Raw genomic sequence first — 17,722 nt, 5'->3', positions numbered from 1 at the left:
AATATAATATAATATAATATAATATAATATAATATAATATAATATAATATAATATAATATAATATAATATAATATAATTTAATATAATATAATATAATATAATATAATATAATATAATATTTGTTCAATATATTTTTACCGAAAAACCAAAGCCTTACAAAGCTGACTCACGTTTTATGAAAGGCATTGTTTGCATGCCCTATATACCGCATATGACTCTGGCAATCCATATGCGTCTTTGCGAACAACACGCAACTGAAAATTGTTAATAATTACAGAAGCTTTCGACCGGGGGTTACAGCGGATTCACGACTTCCAGCGTGCACTTAAAGCCATTAGTTTGAAATGGAGATCCAGTGTGTTTGAAAGAGAAAAGCAGGCAGGCCTCTTTGGTCATGGGAAATTATCCCTTATGAAAGATGCCAGATTAGAGGCTAGGATAATTTGCCACGTCTTTTTTTTCAGCGAAACATACATTTCCCTAATTGCACATAATTGGGAAGTATGTTCTTGGCGTAAGACCACATAATTGCAAACAAGTACTATTAGCAAGGGGAGCTCAAAAGATGTCCTTATCCATTCAGCGTGTACTGAAACACACAGATGCCCCTCTCTAATCCCTTCCTCACGACGAGTACTTTAAAAAAAAACTCCACAAATCCGCACCTCCCTCCGGCTAATTACCAGAGTAGAGATTTCCCTCTGCTGGCTCTCCACCGCATCGCCTGCCTTCTCTTATGAGGGAAAGCCAGGGATTTTGGGGTCTCATGCAGGTTTAATAGAAGCAGAGAGTTTAATAGAGATGTTTAGCAGCTAGTTGTTCGTTCGAGAAATCTTGATGGTTGACAAGGCCTTGTGTGATTCTTGGAAAACTAGAGGAAGAGTTTTCTTGATGGTTTTAATGGCTTGTTAAATTGCCTCGGGCTCTACTCCTTCTCTCTCTCTCTCTCTCTCTCTCTCTCTCTCTCTCTCTCTCTCTCTCTCTCTCTCTCTCTCTCTCTTTCTCTCTCTCTCTCTCTTCAGATGTGCCTTCACCAGCTGAAGATAGGTCTCAAATCTAGAGGCACTGCAGTGACTAAAGCATGTGCTTAAAGGGATAGTTCACCCAAAAAGGAAATTTACCCATCATTTATTCTCCCTCAAGTGGTTTTATACCTTTATGAATTTCCTTTTTGGTCAATGCAATGCAACACAAAAGAAGATATTTCAAAAAATGTTACAATCCTTCTGTCTGGTTCTTAAATCTGATTGGCTGATAGCTGTGCAATATTTTGCCAGTAACATCACACAAAGGCCTCTTCGCCCGTCACCTCTGTGTATTACTCCACCCACATACAACAGGCAACAAGCAGGCTGCAGTTTGACAAATATTATTGTTGTCAGACAACAAAATGTACTTTTGAGGCTTTTTTAGTCGAGAATGTAGTTGTTTAGATTGCAACTATGCAGTTTCTTTGTAAGAATAGTGCCTATTTTAAAATATTTACAATTTCTGAGAGACAGCTCGTCGGCGACCAAAGATGGTTGACGTTGTCTATCCACAAGACGGTGCCAGAACCGCATAATAAGCCCTTGCTCAGTGTGTTCTCTTGAGTGCGAATAAAAAGCTGAAAAAACGGAAGCCTCATGGTTTTTAAGGTGGACCGGATAGTCAATAAGAAGCTGCGAATAAGAAGCTGGATTCAGCCTTGTCCCTCCTTATCACAAACACAACAGCAGTCTGATGAGAAATCTCTGTAGATGGATGGCATTTCATGTCACGTTCAGCCTTATAATCTTAAAATGTGAGCAAAATTTAATGTTTTGTCATCACCTTAAGGGGGTCTCACACCAGAAGAACCGCTACACATTACACTATAGAGAATCATTCAAATACTAGCTCTAAAGTGACGTTGGTGAATTAGTAACGGCTTCTGCTGTTCTGACATCAGCTGCAGATGTGAATGAATGGCGGAAGAAAGTAGCTCCTAATACAAAAGGGTTTTAGACTCTGTGTTTGATTTTCTTTTGATTTTCGTCGAACTGTTGTATAAACGCAATATCGTACCAATGCAAGCCTCTCACTCGTGCTGATATACAGCCCTAGCACACTGCTACTCGTGTGATATTGCTCATATAAAACATATTTTATATATATATATATATATATATATAACACACACGCATATACATTATTAATGAAAGTTTATTCTGGATATGATTAATTGCGATTATTATTTGCCAAGCACTACTAGAAATAAACAGTAGTATCATAGCATTTGTAGTATTTAATTCTTATGGATTTTTTCCTCTAGTTCTTATCAAGTGGTGGTTCAGGAGGAGCGGAAGCAGAAAGTCCGGCGAGCCACTGATGTTCTGGAGTGTTTCCCTGTTCCCGTGAGCTTCAGAAATGCTTCAATCTTGGATTCTCCTCACTATTTCGCAGCTGAACTCCCTCCGGTTAGCCTTGCTGTAGTTCAGCCCTTTACTATAGGGGACAACAAGACTTATAATGGCTACTGGAATGCTCCACTGTCACCTGCCAAAAGCTACAGCATTTACTTTCAGGCCCTGAGCAAAGCCAACGGGGTGAGTACTTCATTTTGTCTTTATTTTGTTTCCAGTGCATTGTTCTTGATAATTGTTGATGCTTGAGTATTGATTAGTTGATCTACAGGAATTTGGCTGTGTTATATTTGATCTAAGAATCATACAGATTGAAACAATAAATTTTATTTTAACATATACAGTTGAAATCAGAATTATTAAACCCTCTGAATTTTAGGCTCCCTGTTTATTTTTCTCCCCAATTTCTGTTTAACGGAGAGGAGATTTTTTTTCAAAACATTTCTAAACGTAATAGTTTTAATAACTCATCTCTGTTAATGTAATTATTTTATCTTTGCCATGATGACAGCAAGTAATATTTTACTAGATATTTTTCAAGACACCACTATACAGCTTAAAGTGATATGTAAAGGCTTAACTAGGCTAATTAGGGTAACTAGGCAGGTTAGGGTAGTTAGGCAAGTTATTGTATAATGATGGTTTGTTCTGTAGACTATCAGAAAAATAATAGCTAAAAGAGGCTAATAATTTTGACCTTAAAATTATTTAAAAAAAATTAAAAACTGCTTTTATTCTAGCCGAAATAAAACAAAAAATACTTTTTCCAGAAGAAAAGAATATTACCAGACATACTGTGAAAGTCCTTGCTCTGTTAAACATCATTTGGGAAATATTTAAAAAAGAAGAAAAATACAAAAGGGGGCTAATAATTCTGACTTCAACAGTATATATATATATATATATATATATATATATATATATATATATATATATATATATATATATATATATATATATATATATATATATATATTGTAATTATAGTTAATGTTCAAATCTGATTTTTAGATTAGATTAGATTCAACCTTATTGTCATTACACATGTACAAGGCAACAAAATGCAGTTTGGGTCTAACCATATTGTCACGATCATCAGCGAACTAAAACACCATAGATCGCTGGAAAACACTCACAAGCGTTAACGGACTACAAATCCACCATATCTGAACCACTGTACTCCACAATGTCATTACACCAGGCCCACTGGACAATAGAATATTACATTGATCTGTCACTGCAACTTAGTGAGTCTCCCTTCACTGTAGGTGAGAGTGTAATCAGTCAGGATCTGGAACGTGTGTGTGTGTTCCGAGTGCATTTATGGAGTTGTAGCCCATAAAAATTGTGGATTTGTAGTCCGTTAACACTTGTGAGTGTTTCCTAGCGATCTATGGTGTTTTAGATTGCTGGTGATCGTGACGCATATACACTACTTCTAATGTATTTTTGTTTCATATTTGCTCATTTTTTGTTTAATTCTGTTTAATATTTCTAGATATTAACAATAGTAATTTAAATACCTATGATAAAATTTGTTGGTATTTAAAAACAAATAAAATATTAAGTTTTACTTGTATTGTACAGTATTTCCCCCATTTTAATTCATAATTTTTTCAATATTTTTATCTTGATACGGTACAGTTTTTTAGATAGGAAACCAAATCGAATTAAAATAATAGGAATCATAATTAGAAACATAGTTCTATGTATGATATTCATTTTAAATCAAAACGTTGTTTTTCATGAACTATGGCCTTATTAAGAAATGTAGGAGCCATTCACATATCCAAATATTTATATAAAATTAATTAAATATTATAAAATGTTATAAATGTAATCAAAATATTCAATTTATATATCAATCAATATTTAGTCAATATATAAAATAATCATAAAAAAATGAACAAATCTAAAAAATTATACACTGTAAAACCCAGCAGTCAACTTTATCAAATCAAATGAGTGTACTTAACTCAAAATTGACGGAGTTAATTTTACTCATTTGAAAAGTGTTTTAAACTCTGTGTTTAAGGTAATAGGTTAATTAAATACCTCATTACTTCAACTTAAATGAAGTAAGTTCACAGTACTCAGATTAGTTTTTTTAACTCAAATGGTTTGCAGCAATCGGTTTCGTCAAAGTTGTCTTAACTTATTGGGTTTTACAGTACTCAGTTGGTTTGAGTTCTCTTTATTTATTGGGTTTTACTGTATTCAAATTGTTTCATTTACCCAAATGGATTAAGTTCACAGCATTTAATAGGATTAGTTTTTGAACTTGTTATTTATTGCAATCGGTTTCCTCAAATGGTTTGAGTTACCTTAATTTTGGGGGTTTTACGGTGTAGTAATGGTGGAAAATGTACAATTTATTTAATGAATTTAATTCGTCAATAACTGTGTCCTGTGAAATTTTGCATCAACAAATCATCAGTTGAGAGGTGTTTCCGTTGTGGGGAAAAGTTTGATAGTAGTTTCTATGGCCTCTATTATGAATCATATTAATAAACCACAAGGCTATTTTAGAAACTGAGTATATTAGTACATATTTAGATGTATGTTTCCCATATCATTATTTGAGTGTCGGTAAAGGTTGTAGATGGGCCTGCTGCTGCATTGCTTTGCGTTTTGAAGTATGTGCTTCCCAATTTGATTGGATTTGATTCAATTCAATCTCTCAGTCTCGGGCGGCTGGAGAAAAGCACTCAAAAACAACCTCAGACCGTGACCCAGATAATTTGATTGGAGATTCATGCATAAAATATGGATTTAGGTTGGTAGTTCAGATTTGTTTTCAACTTACCTTGTTCCAGGAGCGCTCGGTGCAAATGTGTGCCATTTGATTTTTTTTTATTATTTCCACGAGGGAAAGTGACAAATAAATTCACAATGCGATTCAGTGCTGAGATTACCTGTCATAGTGATGGTTATTCAAACCGACTTGATGTAGCAGTTGTCATTAGTAGAGTCATTTGTTGATTTGATGCATTTGGTAGAGATTGTTAATGATGTTTATAGGTAAAAAAAATGATATCACGGCTGTATACCGTGGCTACTAAAAGAATGTAGACAACAAAGCAACACTTAAAATAAATAATAATAATAATAATAATAATAATCATCATCATCATCCATGCCGTTTATTTAGTTTTATTTCAGTTTTATTTTGGATGCAATAAATTTACATTTATTGCAGTAAAATAGAAAAACACTGCAAAGATTTGCAATGATATTTATGATTTTAAAAATTACAAAATAATACCATGGCTGTATACAGTACAGTGGCCACAAAAGCATTTAGACTAAAAAAGAAACATTTAAAATAAATAAATGGAATAAATAAATAAATAAATAAATAAATAAATAAATAAATAAATAAATAAATAAATAATAATTACTGTTATTATTATTTTATTTTATTTATTTATTGAAATTTTTTTTTTAGGAATTATAATAAGAATAAGAAGTGCAGTTCTTCTTCACATTGCAGTTTATTTAGTTCTCAGTTTTATTTGGAATGTGAAATAATATAGAAAAATATTTTACAGTTATTACATTAAAATATAAATATTTTCTTAAAATTTTGTGAAATTTCTGTTCATATTTCCTGTTTAATTCAAAATGTTGCTCAGTATTATTTTGGGATTTTTCAGTTACTATTGTAATTCTAAAAATATGAAATACATTTTATTTTTACATTTTCTGTTTTTTCTTTTAATATTAACGTTTTATCAATTTGGTTATCTTTTTTATTTGAAGTAATTATTTTAAATATCTGTATAGTTCTAATTGCTTTTCTCCTCTTTCAAGAATTCTTTTTTTGACACTTTCTTTAAATTGCTTTTCCACCAGTGTAAATAGCAAAGACATTCAGAAAGTCATGTCATTTTAATTGTCACTTCAGTGTGCACATACACAATTCCTAATGAGTAACAGAATGCGGTGCATTGCTCTCTAATGAACTATCTTTGCTCCATAATATCAGCATAAGCAGGCTAACTGTAGTCCACATTAAATTCACAAATCATCATCACTTCTCATGTGAGGCAAATGCCAGCATGACTTTTAAAGACCTTTGCATATGATTAAAGATGAAGTGTGTACTTCTGGGGGTGTTAAAATACTCTTTCTTATCTAGCTTGATTTCTTCCAAAAGACTCCATTCTCCAGTCAACATGGGGAGAAAACAACACACCACCTTTAAATGCAGAAATGTTGTTGTGTCTTGATCTTTCTCCTGATATTTTCTGTTTTTCGGACCATTCTCTGTAAACCCTAGAGATGGTTGTGCGTGACAATCCCAGTAGATCAGTAGTTTCTGAAATACTTAGGCCTGCCCGTCTGGCACCAACAATCATGCCACATTCAAAGTCACTTAAATCACCTTTCTTCCCCATTCTGATGCTTGGTTTAACTGCAGCAGATCGTCCTGACCATGTCTACATTATTGGCTGATTAGAAAATTGCATAAACGACCATTTGGACAGGTGTACCTAATAAAGTGGCCGGTGAGCGTAATGTTAATCTATGCTTTCTTTTGAGTTTTTACTGCAGATGTCACATCGTTAATGCTGGAATTGCTCATCAGTCTTTGGCAAAGATGGCAACGGAGGGAGGGTCCGGTCAGGTTAATAGTGGTCTCAATATTGTTTGAAGCTAATTTAGGATTCTTCTGCTTGGTTTTGTCCCTCCGGTGTGTTTGTGAACGGGACCGCAGACGCTCAGGCTAAAAGAGCAAGTAATTGCCGCTGCAGGCGTCTTTTGTTCTGGAAGAGGGATACGGAGTTGTGAAGAGCCACTCACTCGTTTAAGTGGCTGAACCCACACAAGACAGAAATTGAAACAGACACATGCAGCTTTTAGCAAAACGGAGCCCGCAAAGCACGTCGTGTCTTCGCTGCGTGGCAGGTAAAAAGGAGCAGTTTGTAGCTCTTTGTTTCCATTGATGTGTAGCTCTAATAGGAACAAACACAGCTTGCATTTAAACGTGTCAAAGGTGAAATCAGGAGTGTGTTGTTGGACAACTATATATAATAATAGCTAAAACGAGCAAGCGAATGCATGTGAAGTCAAGTGCTGACTGGTTAGTTAGTGCTTCACATAAATGATGTATTTAAGATTCTGCACTATTTCTTACTCAAACTGACAGATAAGATGGGTTTTTAAAACTTCCAGAAAAATAGATTTGACTTCTCTGCTAAATCGCTTAATGTTTTCTATAACAACAACAGCAATAATTTATATTAGAAATTGTAATAGTGTCCATTTCAAGTTCTCCTTATCATTTGAGCCTTGTATGTTTTGTTTTGTTTTGTTTTAATTTATTTTATTTCACCTCTAGGTGCAAGACATAATTTTATTATTATTTTGTAAAATTTTAAAATCAAAAAGAAGATAATGAATAAGATCAATAATAAGAAAAACTATTGTTGTTATTACATTATAATGTTGTTGTTCTTGTTGTTCTTATTCAGTTTGAATAAGAAGTTCTTCTTTTTCTAAATATTTTAATGCATAAAATTTGTTATTTTTATGATTTTGAGACATTTACATAATAATAATAATAATAATAATAATAATAATAATAATAATAATAATAATAATAATAATAATAATGCAATAAAATAATAACAATAATAGAAAAAACAATAATAATAATAATAAAATAATAATAATAATAATAATAATAATAGAAAAATATTATTTAATAAATTATTATTTCTTAATAATAATAACAATAATAGAAAAAATAATAATTAATATGTTGTTGTTATTTTAGTTTGTTTGATGATGATGATGGTGAAGACTATTATTATTATTTTTATTATTATTATCATGTTGTGTATATAAATATTTTAATGTTTTATTACATAACATTTTTATTTTGTTTATTTGATTTCACCTTTAGATGAAAGACAATAATAATAATAATAATAATAATAATGAAACAGAAATACAAATAATTAATAATAATAGAAAAAAAAATAATAATAATTCTTCTTATAATTATTACTAATAATTATTACTAATCTACTGTTATTATTATTATTATTATTATTAATTTTTGTATATATATATTTTAATATTTTATTATACAACATTTTTATTTTATTGTTTATTTCACTTCTAGATGCAATATATATTATTATTATTGTTATTATTATTATTAATATTAATAACAATAGCTAATATTATTAAAATATAATATTATGATACTATTTTTATTCTTGTTTTAGTTTAGTTTTATTATTATTATTATTAAATATTTGAATATATAACATTGTATTTTATTGCTTCTCAATGATGGGTTGCAGCTCGAAGGGCATCCGCTGCATAAAGCATATGCTGGATAAGTTGTCGGGTCGTTCCACTTAGGCGACCCCAGATTAATAACGGGACTAAGACAAAAGGAAAATAAATGAATGATTTAATTTTATTTTATTTTCACCTCTAGATGTAAGACATACATGCAACTAAACTCCTGATGAACCTGATTTACTGCCCATTCCTGCACTAGGTTTGCATTTCTGTAAGCAGAGACTGCATTTGGTCATCGAAATGAAATGCCTAAAGCAGTACTCATACATTCATGAATGATTAATTCCTTTTTAATTGCATAAATGAAACAACAATGGCCTTAATCAAGGGTTAATTAGCGTATTACCCTCGTCCTGTTGTTGGATTCAGTTCGTCAGCATCTGATAGCATTGATACTCTTGCATGGAGACAAAACATTTCTCACTCTATGTCTGGGAGTGCTTTTGAAGCGTCTCGCGCTTGTTTCACACGTTGCTTTTTTGTGAATCTCTTGCCGTCTCTTTCTTCATTTACACCTTACGCTGCACTCAGCTGTCACGTTTGCCTTTGTTCTTATGAAAAACAGAGCGCTCTGGATGAATGGAAATGATACAGACAACAAAAGCAGCTCGTGTCATAGTTTATTGTTTTGTTTTTAAGTTCTTTTCCTCTATCCTCTTGCTAATGCTTCGACTTCAGGAGGTGTTACTCCCGAAAGCGTCGTCTCCTGAAATAGCAGCGTCACCGACTCCAGTACCTTCAGACGACTGGCTGATGCCACTTTTTCTTTTGTCATTTTGTACCGCACATTTCTTTTATTCATTCTCACTAGAGTGTTTTTTTCCCCTCTCGAGCCTCTAATGTGGAGATGATTGCCTCAGGAGGTTGTTGTAATCATTCATACCTGCGTTTATAATTCGTAATTATAAGCATTCGTTTCACAATCTGTTTGAAACCCCACTGAAGCTGGGTGATTTCTGCTTAAATTGTCATACGCTTTAATTTAAGCTTTTGTTCATCTTCGATCGTGGATGTCTTTGATCAACCTGTTTATGTGACGTACTGAAGATTATCATAACCAATACATTCAGGAAAACATAAATTTTTTGATTTACTTCCCAAGAAAACATGAGTGGTGGTTTAATATAATGCTGATTTGTTTTAAAGCCGCTTTAAAGGGATGAACATACAATAATACAAATCAGGTATGTAGCTGATTCAAGTTCAATACATCAAGAATATTAATGATTCAATGATGATTCAGTTTAGATCAATATGAATGTCAGCGATGAAGGATGTGACAAGACAAGCTAAAAGTGACTGCAAATCGGCTAACATATTGATCCTACTGCTATGCGTTAGGGCTGTATGATATTTAGAAAATCTAACATTGCGATATTTTATTTTTCTGCGATTTATATCTTGCGATATACTGTATCTGTACATCTCCACCAAATTGAATAGCAATATTTGGAAATATGGTTGCATGAGGAGATTCCCCTCATTGTGTAAAGCACTTTGAGTGTCCAGAAAAGTGCTATATAAATATAAGGAATTAGCATGTTATTTGTGCCACCTGGAAGAAATTAGCCCATATTCACGCTATTGCATTTTCACGCATTCACTTTGTATTTAATCTATTTTCATGATTACATAATTCCGCTTTTAGTGTGAACACAGCATTAAGGCATTGCTAGAAAATTCTGAGTGCTTCTGAGTGCTTGATTTGGGTGTAACTTGGTGCTAGCCAGGTTAACTTGTTTGGTTGCTAAAGGAGCTCTGGTTGTTAGTAGAGGGGGTACTACTGTAGGTGGTTGGTATGGAATTTAAGGTGCTTTATTTACCTTACTCTGCAATGTGTTTGTAAGCTCTATTCTTTGCAATTGTTAGGTTTTCTGATTACTTATGCGGCAAATGACTAGGAACATTCAAAAAACATTCAAAAGCTTGGTTTACAAACAAGTGTGTGCATGATAATAGTTGAATGAATAAAATAATGTAATGAGAAAACATCAGTTTACAACATTAAGTATTTTTACAGCAAAAAATCAATGCAACTGAATGACACTGGAAGTCTCAGGACGATTGGGTTCCAAAAGCTTTGCCTTTTCTAACATGAAAGAAGGTCAATAGGGGGAAAAAATAGCTCACCCCTGTGCCTGCTGTATGTATGTGTTTTTTTTTGTTTTTTTTTTCTTGAGATCCAACAATGTCTTTGCACTTTGACTTTGTTTATAGAGTCATCTTCCTAGGTTGGAGTAGCTGTTGTCATCAGGTGCGAATTACGGCCGGTGTGTCAAGATAAGTGCTGTAATGGCCAAATAATCCATAACATGCTTCAGAATTGAGTGAGCGAATAACTACAAAACTTATTGACTGTAGATCTGCTCTCGTATGGATTAACTTCTAGTAGGCATGGCAAAAAGCCGGACAATGACATGAAATCCATATTCTTCAACTTCTCTAGCTAACCATTAAGCATGTGTCATAAGAGTCCTGTGTTCATTCTAAAACATGTCAATGAAAACTTGCCAATCAAGCTCAGTAAATTACAGTTGGTTGGGTTTATCTGTGAAGATCTTTTATCTTTTTTCTGTTTTTTTTCCATTTATTTCAATTTGCTTTCCATTTTTTTCAAGCTGTCATGCTTATACCATGTTTTCCATTTCTCATCAGCCGACATCATTTTTTCTTTCATTTGGTCTTTGAACCACCAAAACCACTACCACAACCACACAGAAATGTGCTAAGAAATGGCTTAGTAGATATAAACATATGTATAGATTTTATGGCCTTCTATACACAAGCCATCTGCCCTATTGAAATGGTCAAAACCTCTCTGCAAATTTCTCATCAGCCAATGACATGGCAGCAACTCAATGCATTTAGGCATGTAGACATAGTCAAGACGGCTGCAGCTAAAACGAGCATCAGTATGAAAGAGAATGGTGATTTAAGTGTATTTCAGAAACTGCTGATCTACTGGGATCTTCATGCACAACCATCTCTAGGATTTACAGAGAATTGTCAGAAAAAGAGAAAATATCCAGTCAGCGGCAGTTCTGTGGGCGCAAAAGCCTTGTTGATGTCAACTGTGCTATGCTATCATGTCAATATGAACCAAAATCTCTGAGGAATATTTTCAGTACCCTGTTGAATCTATGCCAGCAAGGATTAATGCAGTTCTGAAAGCAAAAGGGGGTCCAACCTTGTACTAGTAAGGTGTACCTAATAAAGTGGCCGGTGATTGTATATCTGCCATGACTTCATCAGAAAATGTTTCTAACTGAACATAATGCAAAAGAATTGCAAGACATTTTAAATGACCGTTGTTTAAAAAGCTGTGCAATTAATACCTATTAAATGAAATCACTTTAGCACCGTCATCAGGACATAAACAGCTCACATTTTTTATAGACCCCTTCAATATGGCCATATAACTGGTCCATGAACAGTTCCTGCTTGTCGTCAAACTATTTGAGAGCTGTAATGAGATGTGATTCAGTCATAACTAATGTTAACATAGCTGTCATAAAAAAAAAAAGAAATTGCCAATATGAGGAGCTTTCTGGAATTTTAGAGGCTGTGTACATGAAAAGTCTAAAACAGGAAATACATTAGGACCTTCGTTATTGTTTACGTCCCTCAGAATTTTCTATGGAAGTATTAAAGTCTAGAAATGATACTGTATGCAGTATGTTAGCAGTAATATAGCAGTCTGTCAGAATAATTGAGTTAAATGTTTACATAAAGTCTCTTCTTCATCACCTTGCGGTTTCCGCTGAGCTCTAAATTTGTTCTTTTCTGCACCTCTTTCTCAGCCTTTCTCTTTCCGTCATTACACGGTCATCGTAAAAAGCCTTTGACAGTCTGTCAGTGAATTATTTGACTGGAGGGGCAGACAGTATAGCTCAGCTGTCACTTCCTGTAGGGATGTTTCCCATCAGCCGAGACCCCCTCCTATTATTCCATTCCCCAAGTCCCAGCGCTCAGACTGCAGAAACGAAGTGCCGTTATGCAGCGCTCGCCTTCTTTCTCTCACCTTCTCTTAACAGAATTACTGAAGCGGACCACGGTGCGGTGATGGTTTCAGTGTTTTGACATGTACAATGGAACTAAAATCCTGAAAAACTGCTCAAAAACCACATTTACCCTCACCAGCCTCTGTAATAGTTACACATTGTTAGTACTGGGTTGAATCTTCATTTGTCTTTAGAACTGTCTTCTATGTGGCATTGTTCAGGGATGCTATTTTTTGTATACTGATAGGTGGACAGTATATAAACATAGTCATATATGCAGTTATACAGTATTTAGTGTCCATCCAAAAAGATATTTGCCTTAACAATCAATTGCTGACTGTAAAAAGGTGAGTGACTCACTGATGTTACTTTGAATGGTGTAATCACTCTACCATTGCACACCATAGTACATTTTATATACAGTAAGAGTTCCTTTACTATAAAATACTGTAGAAAAAGACCAACCTCACTACTATTGTGCCTTTAAATATAATAACAATCTAAAATAGACTACTAGTAGCCTATTTTTGGCCTCGCTTCTAGGGTTCTAGCTTGTATTTTCTCCTCCCTCTGTCCATCTGCATACTGTAGCATGTCCTCGTAAAACTCAAACAGTATTACTTTCAGCTTTTTTACAATGGCCGGCAGAGTTTGACCCTGCTTGTCCGATAGCAGTCTGTGACAGACAGATGGTCCGCTCACATATGGACCCCACTCCGCCTCGCTGTGTCAATCCACCCCCTGCTTCAATGCCACAATCAGATGGGACAAACTGTCACCGACAGCGAGGTCACATGTTAGTGGCTGCTCTTTTCCACTGCATTGACGCTTCATTTTTCAGTGTCAACAGTGTGAGTTGAGGGCGGTGTTGTGTTTGCATTCATCAGCATTGGATGTATTTGAGCAACCCATATTGGCTTTGATTAGCCGTGAGCCAAATTGATATGTGCAATAAAGTGTTGCCAAGGGGATTTTTCATATTTCCGAAGCGAGCCACTGATATAGGCATAGTGACGTTAAACAGTATAAAGTTCAAGTGAGAATTATTAGCCCCTCTATTTTTTCCCAATTGCTGTTTAATGACGATAAGAACACATTTCTAAACATAATAGTTTTATAACTCATTTCTGTTAACTCATAACTCATAACTGTTGTCATTTATCTTCGCCATTATGACAGTATATAATATTTTACTAGATATTTTTTAAGACACTTCTGTACAGATTAAAGTGACATTTAAAGACTTAACTACGCTATTTAGGGTAACTAGGCAGGTTAGGGTAATTAGGCAAGTTATTGTATAACGACAGTTTGTTCTGTAGACTAGCGGGAAAAAAAAATTAGCCTAAAGGGGCTAATAATTTTGTCCTTAATGTTTTTTTTTTTAATTAAAACTGCTTTTATTCTAGCCGAAATGAAGCAAATAAGACTTTTTCTATAAAACAACATATTATCAGACATACTGTGAAAATGTCCTTTCTCTATTAAACACCATTTGGAAAATATTTTTAAAAGAAAAAAAAATCAAAATGGGGCTAATAATTCTGACTTAAACTGTATATGTTTTTCTTTTGTTTGTTTGTTTTTGTTTTATATTGCTTTTTATAAGGCTTGACAGGAAAACACTTTGAAATGCTTACTTACAGGATTCAGGACTCAGCGAAGTGTGTGCAAGTGAGGTGTATTTATAGTCTTGTTTATCAGTCCTCACGAGCTTCAGCTGCGTGTTTGCAATCAATAATAATCTGGAATTGGTGTGTTTGAGGTGCATGATGGGATATGTAGTCCAGTTCAGTGGTGGATGTGTAGTTAGTAAATGTTTTCCAGGGATCTGCACAGGCTAGATTACTGGTGATTGTGACAAATACAATCAAATTGTGAGTTCACGGAAATTGTTTCTATTTAATTGAATGAGCTTTCATTAAAAAAATGTCAAAAGGAACCGATTTCATTAATTGCACTGCTTGATTTAACAGTGTGGATTGCAAAAATAAAGCAAAAGAATGCAGTGAAATTTGAGAAAATCATGATTATGCATAAAAGTGTATAAAAATTAATTCATTACTGAATTTTGCATTAAAGTTGATGAATTTATCAAATGTAACTTGTAGCACACTCACTCGTGTTCGCGTAGAACCTGTATATTTCAACCAGCTAGCTAAAACTTGCAAATCTGAGACAATCTAAACTGAGATATAAAAGCCCATTTGTGAAAAACAAATGGTATAGCGAGACACGAAATTAGTTATCTATATGGTTTGTGGTGAAAATAAGCTCGAGAAGGAAATAATATGTGCTATAATGCCTCCTGTAGCAATGCTGAGAAAGCAACATGTGCTTTTTATTGCGTTCTGACACTATTTTTAGCATTATATCACAGTAAGCTTACTACACAGCATAACCTAATCAAATATTTTCAAAATATTTCAAGAGCCTATGATGTATAGGAATGATTGTTTACGGGAGTACTGAGATGAGCTGCACAAGGACAGCAGATCTAATCAAAACAAGTGGCTGTTGTAAACACGCTTACCGAAACACATGGTAGCATCTGGCTCCTTGTCTCAGCGCTCTAAACTTCCATGCAGACTTCACACCGAAATCTGCAGACTAATTAACACCTGTCATGTCACGCAAGGCTTTCAGAGGATGCAAGTGAGATTTTTATCATCATGGCTGGCATTCTAAAGGAAGATAAAGCTTTTGAACACAATAAAATAGAACTGCACGTTAAATGAAAAGTATTTTTCGTGTTATTGTTTTATGGCTCACTGAAAAACATGATTTGTTGGATTTACTCAATTGTTTGAAGCTGGTGAAGTGGTTCCAAACAATTTGAATGGGCTGAATTTAAACAAACAAATTAAGTTGAACATTACTAAATTTAATTTGTTTAAATTCAGTCCATATAAATTGTTTGTAAATACTTTCCCCCAAAAAATATAGTAAATCCAATGGACCATTTTTCTGTGCTTTTTTAAAATAAATTTTCTTATATTGTGTAGTATAACCTTTTGTGCATGTAAAAAGTCAGTTGAAGTTCAAAGCTTAAAATGGACGCTAAAGATTTTTGAGTTATTTCCTCCAAAAGAAAGAACTGCCTAAATCAAGTAACTCTACTTTTACTTCCTGCACAAACTTATTTAGATTTGGAATTCAGAACCATAAACACTAATACTTTCAACTGAGGCCTGAAAAAGTTTGTGTTGGTAACATATCAAAAAGGATGAGGATTGATGGTGCCAATAGCCTCGTGGGCAGTGCACCGACCTGTAGCGCCATTCTGATTCAGGATTTCTGAGTTCTGTCTCCTAGGCTTTTCCCAATCCCTACCCCCTAATTTGTTTCTCCAATTTCGCTTGCTGACAAACTACTTTAAAATCATAATAAAGGGGAAAAATGGCAAAAAAAAAAAAAAAGAAGGATAAAAATTTGTGCTCAGATTGACGTTATAGAACAACACCATTGTTAATGCTTGTTTTATTATGTTTGAAAATAGTGCATCTGGAGCTGAAATGGGGCCATTTTGGATCCATCATAAATGTAAGGGCTGTAGAGCAAACAGAATAGACTGGGTCATGTTTTGACCAATTAGAGCAGAGTAAGCTTTCATCTCATATTTTACAGATCTTTGAAGCAACTATTTCGGAATATGTGAGAAAAAAGCACTGATGATGCAAAGTATATGACGGCAGTTAAAGTATTAGTTTTCTATGCTTGTTTTTTTTGTTTTTGTTTTTTAATATTGCATATACAGCTAAAATCTAAATTATATTGTGATTCAGTTATTTATTTTATTTTGTATTTCTATTTTCTTTTAAATTTTTTTTTATGTTATTAGTACTATTATTTTTTGATTTTATCTATTTGATGCTTTACAGGGGAAGGAAATTTACACAGTATTTTCTATAATATTTTTTACTCCGGAGAAATTCTTATATATTTGGCTTGTTTGTCTGAAATGAAATACATTTTTAATTTATTTTACACAGTTTTAACGTCAAAATTATTAGCGACTTGAAGAATTAAAATATTTTTCTATTGGCTGCAAAACAAACCACTGTTTTCCAACAGCCTAAGTATCCTAACTTGTCTGGTTAACAAAATAACATATTTTAATTACACTTAAAGTTGAGTAATAGTTATTAGAAACTAGTTATTAAAATAATTCTTAAACCCATGCTGTAAAAATATTTAAATTTTTAAAATTACAATAATATAAATGATTGTAAATAAATAAAGAATTTAAATTACAGGGCTAATAATTTTGATGTTAACTATGTAAAGCTCCAAAACTAAATAAGGAACCATTAAAATACATAATGAGGAACTTTAACGTGATTACATATACAGTACATGACTACATTCGGTTACACCAAAGATGCTCAATCTAGGGCCCATGAGCCAAAGTTGGCCCGTGGAAACGTTTGATTTGGCCTGCCATGCCATCTGAGAAGAGAAGTGAAATTATAGGGATGTTTTAGAGATTGTCATCTCAAATGTTTTTTTTTTTTTAATAAGCTACAAAAAAGCTAACAGAGATTAAATGTTTTCATTTAAATGCTGTATTTTTGTTTAAAATGTCTATATAGCCACCTGACAGATAGAAGACAATGCAGAGACTTTGGTGAGCAACTCAAGGCAAAAACAGATTCAGCGTTTTCAGAATTGAGCTCCTGCATTAATACAATTCAAAGTGACATCTTATATTTATTTTTAAATATTATGAAATAAATTAGGACATTACCCATGGCAACTTTAATGTAAAATATTTTGGTTCATTTAATGTTATTTGGTTTTTGACCCTTCATACGAAAAGTTTGGGCACCCCTGTGTTACACAGCACAATCAAATGTATTTTTTTTTTAATCAAATAAGGTTGTATGTCGTATGAATACACAGTCTGTTTCGTCACTTTAAATGCTTTACATTATAGTTGTAGTCACTTTACATACATAAAAACATAATAACGTTGACTTATGTCTATTTTGGCCCCATCGCTGCATTCCGCTATC

At 33.4% G+C, this 17,722-nt stretch overlaps 1 protein-coding gene across 41 annotated transcripts in view; it reads left to right on the top strand.

Moving 5' to 3' along the window:
• ptprt (protein tyrosine phosphatase receptor type T) overlaps positions 1 to 17,722 on the top strand; it is a 518,156-nt gene that overhangs the window by 332,342 nt on the left and 168,092 nt on the right. For all 41 annotated transcript variants that reach the window (XR_015494170.1, XM_087258056.1, XM_087258053.1 and 38 more), the window contains one exon: positions 2,295 to 2,568. Coding sequence is in view for 40 of the 41 variants with exons in the window: in XM_087258056.1 (XP_087114182.1) it covers positions 2,295 to 2,568 (274 nt within the window). In the remaining variant the exon portion in view is untranslated. The remainder of the gene's footprint in view (positions 1 to 2,294; positions 2,569 to 17,722) is intronic.

Source organism: Danio rerio, chromosome 6 (assembly GCF_052040795.2).
Source record: "Danio rerio strain M-AB ecotype USA chromosome 6, GRCz13ab, whole genome shotgun sequence".
In the NCBI taxonomy this organism is placed as follows: domain Eukaryota; kingdom Metazoa; phylum Chordata; class Actinopteri; order Cypriniformes; family Danionidae; genus Danio; species Danio rerio.
The sequence above is the reverse complement of the archived record's forward strand: the minus strand, read 5'-3'. Positions and strand labels throughout refer to the sequence as shown.